Source organism: Rosa chinensis, chromosome 2 (assembly GCF_002994745.2).
Source record: "Rosa chinensis cultivar Old Blush chromosome 2, RchiOBHm-V2, whole genome shotgun sequence".
NCBI lineage: Eukaryota > Viridiplantae > Streptophyta > Magnoliopsida > Rosales > Rosaceae > Rosa > Rosa chinensis.
The window spans coordinates 24,010,739-24,019,792 of NC_037089.1; the positions used below are offsets into that span (position 1 = coordinate 24,010,739).

General features: G+C 36.6%; 1 protein-coding gene across 1 annotated transcript; it reads left to right on the top strand.

Annotated features, from left to right (window-relative positions):
- The first annotated feature begins 6,292 nt into the window (after positions 1-6,292).
- On the top strand, positions 6,293-7,304 carry LOC112189628 (protein MIZU-KUSSEI 1). Its single transcript, XM_024328966.2, has one exon. The coding sequence runs from the start codon at positions 6,363-6,365 to the stop codon at positions 7,080-7,082; it is 720 nt and encodes a 239-aa protein (XP_024184734.1). The 5' UTR covers positions 6,293-6,362; the 3' UTR covers positions 7,083-7,304.
- The last annotated feature ends 1,750 nt before the right edge of the window (positions 7,305-9,054 follow it).

Genomic DNA, 9,054 nt, shown 5'->3' on the forward strand with positions numbered 1-9,054 from the left:
TCATCAGAAATTTAAGTATGTATCTGAAGTTCACTTTGGTTGATACGTATGGAGTGATGTAAATGAAGGATGGCAAGATATATAAAATAAATGATAACTTTTTTGACTTAATTGAAATGTAAATAATCAAAAGCAAATTGAGTTTGTGTCATTTTCTGGAAACATGCACATGGAAAGAGAAAGGCAAAGGACATGAGTGGAGAAACCAGGCTAGAAAGCAGAACAATTCCATTTATTTGCTTCAGCCCTTTTTGCTTAAAAGTCTCTCTCATGTGGTATAAGTATAACACAAGCCAGCCAAGGAATGAAATCTAGTGCTAGTTTGCAGGGTAATTTTTTAATTAAAGTAACCCAAAAATATATATTGGAGAAAAGGTCACTAAGATTCTTGTATGAATTAGTAGTTGAAGAACAGTTGTAAATGTTGGAATTCAAAAGAGCACAATACTCAATGCTCTAATGATTAGTTGATCAATGGAGGATTGCTTATTGTATTTTCGTACGGAATTTTCATTAGCATGGAAAATCATATTTGAGCTTCTTTGAAGCCGAAAACAGAAAAGTTCATGCAGTCCAATATGGCTAGACAATTTTCCACACTAGGGTTGCTCCCGCCACTTTCTTTCGCGTTCCACCAGAAATAAAAAAGAAAGAAGAAGAAGCACATGTCCATTGGAACTATCCAAAATACTTGAAACATCAAACTCGATTTCTCTATTAATTTCACGCAGGCTTACTTTGGCGGCATACATCATGATCTCAAAAAGGTCTGGAAAGTTTTGTCCTAAATTCATCCCTAGACCTTTGAATGTAACTGATAAACTTTCGTGATGAAATCGACTTACTGGTGAACAAAGCAAATAACATTGTACACAATCACTATGAATGTATGATCAGATCGATTTATCCCTTATTTTCCTACTGGCATGGTGATGAATATGTAAATTAATTGAAAACCAACAACAACTTGGACTTTTTTCCCTAGTTATATTAATTTTAGGACTAAATTCAGTTTGCCCCCTCCAACTTTAGGGTAAACATCAGTTTGATCTACAATTTTTCTTTTTTTAATCATGATAGTCCTTGCACTTCCATTTTCCATCACGTGCGTCTAAAATTCAAATTTGGCCCGAAATGTGACGTCACTTGCTGAGTTGGAGCTTACATAAGGACCAACTCTTCAGATTTTGACCCACAATTTGGATGAAATGTCCAAATTGCCCCCTTGAATATTCTTCTTGGGAATTTAATTAGAATATTTCAAAATAGTTGCTATTTTTGAAATCTCCTCTAAACCGTTATTTGCATATAGTAATAGTCATTAATCTTTTTGAGTCATTAACTCTCTTTAATTGAGATTGATATAAAGATTTCATCAGTTTGGATTATTGATAAACCATTCATTGGGTCAAACTAACTCTGTAATTATATTGGTTCATTCCTTATTCGATACCTTTCGTTTTGAATTACTCATCAATCTCATTGTATTCATTTTTGTTACTTAAGTTACAAAACTTAATTGCTATTGCCAAATTGTTATTGAATTAATCATTCTTGCCCTATATAATCTCTAGCTTTCCAAATCAAAATATACAACATAAATTCAATCTCCTTTGTTTCTTTTCATAGCTCAAAGTACTCATGTGTTTCCTTTAATTTTTCTATTCCACCAAAAAAAAGTTTCAAGCTGTTTGATACGATTCGAGTATTGTAAGTGTACACCTACAAGGATCGAGGTTGTTGTACCCTGGAGGGTAGGGCGCTACAAACCTGTTACACTGAGATATTGTCTCCAATGGGTGAAATCTACTATTAAGGGCAGTGTTTACACGCCTCAACCTTAAACTCTTTTCGAATGATGCGTCATTTGGAAGTTATAAGTTCAAGAGATTAGTCTTATAGTTCTTGTTATTTCAATCTATATGACAATAACATTATGATTATTATTTGTTATTAATATATTGTATTTTTGAGTTTTTGTAGGAGGTGAAATCCAGTGATAGAAGTAGCATCTTATTGACCAAATTTTCCAACACTTCTTCCTCTACACAATTCTTCATCTTCTTCCTCTTGTTCATCCTTTCAGTAACAAAAGCAGCAAAAGAATTCATGTTCTTCCTCATCGTTTTCTTTTCTTACCCATGTATCTTCATCTTCCCCTTACCCAGATCTCCTCTCACATTAGCTTCTCCTCATCGTCTGTCACTGATTCGGCGTTAGACGGCTACGCGAATTTCTCTTTCGTCCCCATGATTCCCAATTTGAAGTTCTCGTTGTCGTTCGATGCTGCCATTGATACAGAGCTAAAATGCATCGCCTGGAGGACATATATTTTCTCCGATCCAGTTTTCTCCGAGTAGAGTCTCATCGCCGCCTTCTGGATCCTCAACTCACCCATCTGGATCCTCCCCCACCATCTCTCTCTTTCACACCTCACAAGCTCTCACCACCCATCACACTGAAATTTTCAACCAAACTCCAAACCACCCAACAAAATCCAATTTAATCTGACCCGTTTTTCTGATTCTAACCGCTCTAAGTCATCGTGTTGCCCGCCGAAAATGTCGTCCTCAATTTGAAGATGCTTGTCACATCTGGCAACTTCTATCCTTACCAAAACGGACGGGCGAAATTCATTAAGAACTTGGCTCCAAATTCAATTTGCAGCTGAATTTAGTCTTTAACGTTGATTCCAGCTCCAACTGCTCTGGGTAAGGAGAAGACCAAGCCAGAAGCTTCCAAAATCGTGGCGAAGCCCAATGTGGTGTTGAAATTTGGAGGTAATTGGGGATCTATTTTGCTGGTGTCTTGACTGGAGGTCTCAAAACATTGACTTTAGCCTTCAAGTGCATTCTAAAGCAATCAAAGAGAGAAAAAGACAAGAAATCAAAGTTGATTAGTTCTGGAGAGTCAAAGTTGTATAGCTTACCAGTTATGGGTTCCACATGAAGTTGTTTAGACAAGAAATCATGGGCTGGAGCTTTGCAAGTCAGAGACTGGAAGAATTCACCCAAATATTATTCTGATATAGGTGGTTTCATGTTTGAATTGGGGGTTTTTAATTTGGTGGTTTCATGAATTGGGGATGAAGAATTGATCGAAGGGATGAGAAATGAGGTTTGATGTTGCTAGGTTTGAGAGATGAGTGTGAGAAAGGTCATCTGATACTCTAATCAATAGAATTAATGGGGTTTCATGTTTCTGGGTGTAAGATTGAGTGAGAGGTAAAGTGAGGCAAAAAAGAGAAAAAAAAATTAGAAATTCAATTAAATTAGAAATGTTCATTTTGCCCTTTGTTAATGCTCAAAGTCCGGCGGTAGCCGGTCTTTCGTTTAACGCGGGTCCGATGGGCGGACCACTACTCTGCGGATTTGATGGCTTCCGCTAACTGTCACACGAAAGACATGGCGTCAGAGGGAGACCGCGTTGGGCGGTCTTCACTTCTCTGATGCCTAAGTCAGTCAATGCATGTAGGCAGCATAACAATAAATGAGTAGTAAATGCGTAATTAATGAGGAGAGAGGAGAGAACATTTTATAGGTGAGGAGAAGGTTGATCCTCTTCTTGTTTTCGATGTGCTTCGATTCCCAGCGTCTGGAGCTTTTGATGCTATCTTGGCGCGGCTCGTGGCGGCGCGTCAGCAGCGATCTGGGGGCGATCCCGGGCTAAGGCGGTAGCCCGCCTGGCCGTGTTGCCGCAGGTCACCCCCTTGGTGAGAGTTGGTACCTCTGGCGGTACAATGAGCGTGGCTCATTATAGCTAATTATGCTTGTAAACGTACATGTAGGTACACCCTTCTTAGGTGACACAGTCGGAAGTAACCTGGGTTTACAAGCGATAAACCCTAAAAAGATAAATCTGGAGTCTACCAGAGAATTTGAGAAAAAACTCTCATTTTATTAAAATTGATATGATAAACTGATCCTAATACAAAACATGATGGTGCTTATATAGGAATTCAAGACCTAAAATCATAATCTAACAAGAAATCCTAAAGAATCCAAATTTAAAAGTAAACTAAAAACCTAAAATAAAAGAATTCTAAAACAAATGAAAAACTAGCCTAAAAATATTAAATCCCGAATCGGATAATTAAAACGACATATTTTGGCCTAAATCCGTTAGGGCTCACTAAAGTGAGTCTTGAAGATCTCGTCGTTCCCATTCTCGAAAGGTATCATGCGACTCAAACGGACATTCTAGCCAAATTTTACTCCAATCTGATTCACAATGTAGAACCTGACTTTTCGCACGAGAAACCAGAAAAGTCCAAAACCAAATTTTCTTGGATATTGCAGCGGCTAGTAACCTCATTATGCGTGAATTACCTATTTTGCAATCACTCTTCTTGATTCCACGCCGCTTCTTTATTTTTCTAGTTTTCTTGCTAAACCAGGTCCATTCTCGTCCTACATCATTAGGGGTTCAAAATTTAAAAAGTGAGACCCTATATCGGCTCCAACTCAGCAATTGACGTCACATTTCGAGCCAAATTTGAATTTTGAACGCGCGTGATGGAAAATGGAAGTGTAAGGACCATCATTGTTAAAAAAAAAAATCAATGACTAAACTGATGTTTGACCCAAAGTTAAAGGGAGCAAACTGAATTTAGTCCTAAATTTTATATATTACATACATACATATAGGTATACATACACGTAGGTACACACATTTCCTGGGATCGACGTACGTACTTCTACTTCATGGGATATGCAGTTGTAAAAACAGTAAAATATATAAGTGAAGTAGGCAATATATTTTTTCTTTAAATAATAGTATAAATTACGTGAGCTAACTTCCAAATGACCAACAAAATACTGTATTGTTCTTTTGACAATGTTGAACGTGAGTGCAAGTTTGAACATTTCCTCTTGGAAATGAATACAATAAAGAGCTAACCAGCTCAAGAGGAGGACTTTTTTTGTTTTTTTTGATACGAGAGGAGGACTTTCTGAATTAATAAAAATGACAGTCTAAGATTTCTCTTAAAATTTATCACGTTAATAATCCTTACTTGCGAATCTCATTTTCCCATGCATCATCTTCAGAATATAGTAACAATTTTAGTGATGACTAATCTGTTTGGTCAGACTTCGAACACTGTTTTTGGTCTTTTTTTTTTTATTTTTTTTTATGAGAACACTGTTTTTGGTCGGTAATGGAAAAATTGTTTTTTTTTTTTAATAAACATTGTATTTTTAAGGGTGGTTCTAGTTGGACTTCTAAATTTGATATTTGTACCTCTCCTACTTATTGAACCTCCAATTCACTTTTCTAAATCTAAAAAAAACTAAGTACACCTCCTTAATTTTGCCAAAATATTCTTGAACAATTAAAATTGTATTTTCAACAATTTGTTGTTTTTTTTTTTTTAATTTCTATCAATTCAACCATGAAGAATTTTGTGAGAGAGCTGGCTACATTTTTGGTGTACTTTCATTGGTAGAACTAGAAAGTGATTCTTGAAGGGGCTGAACAAGTAGACAATTACAAAGAGAGGTGTTTTGCTATTCCAGATCATAGTTCTTTTGTTTGTTTTGCAATACGGATGGTTCTTGAAAAGACTTTGGTTCTCAAATAAATAACATATATTGATTAAATCTAATTAAAATGAGTTGATCTTGGATCTTAATTAATAATAACTATACCAAAATATGCATAAATTTTTAGGAAATTTCAATGAAAATTATTCTATGTACCGACGGTGCAAGTGACCCAACACTTATAAAATAATCTCAACCCTTGATATTTATTATCAACTTTATTTTTAATAAACAAAAAGTGTATTTAATGCAATCTAACCATTTATTCAAGTTGGTGCAAGTGCACGTCGGTGCTTTGAATTCTTCCTCAAATTTCAAATCAGATTGTTTTGAATTTACTTTTGTATTAAATGATGAGGCCATGTATAGAAATGATTAGTTCTACTTAATTTTTTAGGTAAATTATAAAATTATATAGGTAATATAAGGAAATTATGAAGTAAAAAAAAAATTATTGAATGTTATATTAATGGCGGAGGAAAGAAGAGTATTTTTTTTGCTCTCTTTGGCTTTAGTTGTCTTTTTATATGAGTTGACAAAATTTATTGATAATTTTTTTAAAAAAAATGGAGGTCCAAATATCAAATTTGGAGTTCCAACTAGAACCACCATTAAAATGAATTGATTTTGTTAATCAAACAGCTAAAACTAAGGAGGACACGCATGCACGCCATTAATAAAAATATCATAATATAAGAAATAGTATGGACAAAGACATCTCCTTCAGACCGTCACTATATAAACCCTAGAGTCCATTCCCATCTTAAACCCCCCAAATTCTAAGCCTGGTTCTCACCTCCTATCCCTCCCTTAACAGCCATGGCCTACCCAAGAGTTGGTGCTACCCACTTAACCAGCGCCGTCACCACCGTCGAGTGCCACAAACAAGTACGGTCATGGCGCCTTCTCCGCTCTCTAATCGAACTCCTGATCCCAACTTGCCACTGCACCTTCGTAGAAGAAGATCGTCACCATCAAGAAACCAAAGAATTTGGCTTTCACTATCGGCGTCCAAGCTTTTCTTACCCCAACAACATCATAACCGGCACCATATTTGGGTACCGAAAAGGGAAAGTCCATTTCTGCATCCAAACAAACTCCAAGTCCAACCCAATTCTCCTGCTCGAGTTAGCTCTACCCACAACAGTGCTGGCCAAGGAAATGCAAGGAGGGTTTCTCAGAATAGCCCTCGAGTCTTCTACTCCGGGGTATAACAGTAATTCACCAAACTCCAGCTCTCTGTTGTCCACTCCGGTGTGGACTATGTACTGCAATAGCAGGAAAGTTGGGTATGCGGTTAAGCGAAGGCCTACGAAGCATGACTTGGAAGCTTTGAGGATGATGGGTTCGGTTGCGGTGGGTGCAGGGATTATAAGTGGGAATAAGGAGCTTAGCGATGGTGATGATGATGAGATTATGTACCTGCGAGCTAATTTTGAGAGAGTTTGTGGTTCGGCAAATTCGGAATCGTTTCATTTGATTGACCCAGATGAGAGTATTGGCCAGGAGCTTAGTATTTTCTTTTACCGTTCCAGATGACCATAGATTTGTATGGTTCATGGAGAAATTGGTGGGTTGGTGGCCATGGTGTATCTACTTGACTTTTTGCTTTACAAGCAATCCATGATTTTTACCCTTCTTTTTTGAGCTTTGCTTTGAGTAGCAAGCTTTTGGGTATCAATTAGTTATAATTAATGGTTCTCGGGTTTACTTGTAATTACTGTTTGCCGAATAATCAAGTACGTTTCGGGTTTGCTCATATTTCTGGACCAAAGCTAGCTGTTTTTGTTTTACGCTTATCCTAAATTACTATCCCGGCTACTTCTTAATTTGTTGTCCGATTAGTTCGTGTTTTCTTCGTCTTCTTATTTCATGACAGGGATCAACCCTAACCGATAATATTAAGCAATCAATTTTCTCATTTTGTCTCGATGATTGAACTGTATGAGGCATTGATTAAGTACACTTATGTTTCAAAACTTGAAAGAGCCCAGTAAGTTTTTCAACTACTCAATTACATGTTCATGTTTTTTTTTTCTTTTCAACTTTGGATAACAAACATTTGTTAATTAAAAGTAAATAAATTTTCTTGCCTATGGAGAAAAGTAAATAAATTTGTTAACAAACATTAGTAATTATATGGTATCATATTTGTGTTGAGATTATACATCCCACATGGAGAAAATAGGACATTGCCTATGAATTTATAAGGGTTTGGGTTACTTCATTCATTGCCAATTGATTTTGGATGTGAACCACCGATTACTTTATCATGGTATCAGAGTGGGTTATCCCACGTGCGAATGCTTAACCGCCACATGGGCTCCACATCACCCAATATAAATTGTCCATGTGTATGGCTTGAAAATTCGCCACACGTGCGGGGGCGTGTTGAGATTATACATCCCACATGGGAAAATGGGACATTGCTTATGAGTATAAATTGTCCATGTGTATGGCTTGAAAATTCGCCACACGTGAGGAGACGAGTTGAGATTATACATCCCCACATGGGGAAAATGGGACATTGCCTATGAGTTTATAAGAGTTTGGGTTACTCCATTCATTGCCAATTGGTTTCGGATATGAACCCCAGATTACTTTATCAATGTACATATTTTGAATATGTGATCAGTTATTGTGAAAACATAGCCTCAAGTAATTACATTTTTGAGTTTGAAGTCAGTTAATCCTATACATATATACAAGGCAAAATTGAGCAAACAGAGTCCTCCAATTTTTTGGGTTTCATTTAAAATGTGGATATCGCGCCATGGCATATGCTTATTTTCTTTTGGTCTGCACTCCGCAGGCCGAAGACATGATTTAGCCTGTGATGGACCACCTAAATATTTTTGGTTCGAAAACAAATTGCTTTGGCTAGTTGCTAGCTAGTGCTATGTTGTACCCCTTTTTCCCGAGGGACATGACTAATCAGGCATCTTAATTGGTTGTCTATAACTTCGTGTTGGCCTTGTGGGGTTGTTCTGTCTTTCTTTCTTTTGTTTGAAATGGTATCTAATTATCCATAGTTGCATGAGCTGTTGCCTCAGATTCCTTGTGTCGTTGTATTAAAAACTGGACACCAAGCCTGGTTTCATAGACTAACGCTATCTGCTAACTTTCCAAAAGAAAGTAGCTAGTACTCGAGTGACTTATATTACAATCTTATCAACTCCTATGACTTCATCTAATCTGTTGTAAAAACAGCAATAATGAAGTTTTAGTTACTTTAATTTGGGTTGGAAATTAAATAGAGAGGAAGACTTCGTTGGCAAAGTACTTTCTGTACCAAAAAGTATGTGTATGAGTAGGAAATGTTTAAGGACAAGCAGTTTAATTAAAATAGTGCTGATCAATAATTTGATCATTATTAAGTTTGACTTCGATAGTTTGCGTAATTTTCGGGTGTTTAGGTCACAGGTGTAATAGTTTTCTTGATGAACAGGTAACCAAGATTACAAAGCTAACTCAAGTACACTCAAGTAGTGGTAATGACTAAGAAAACCAA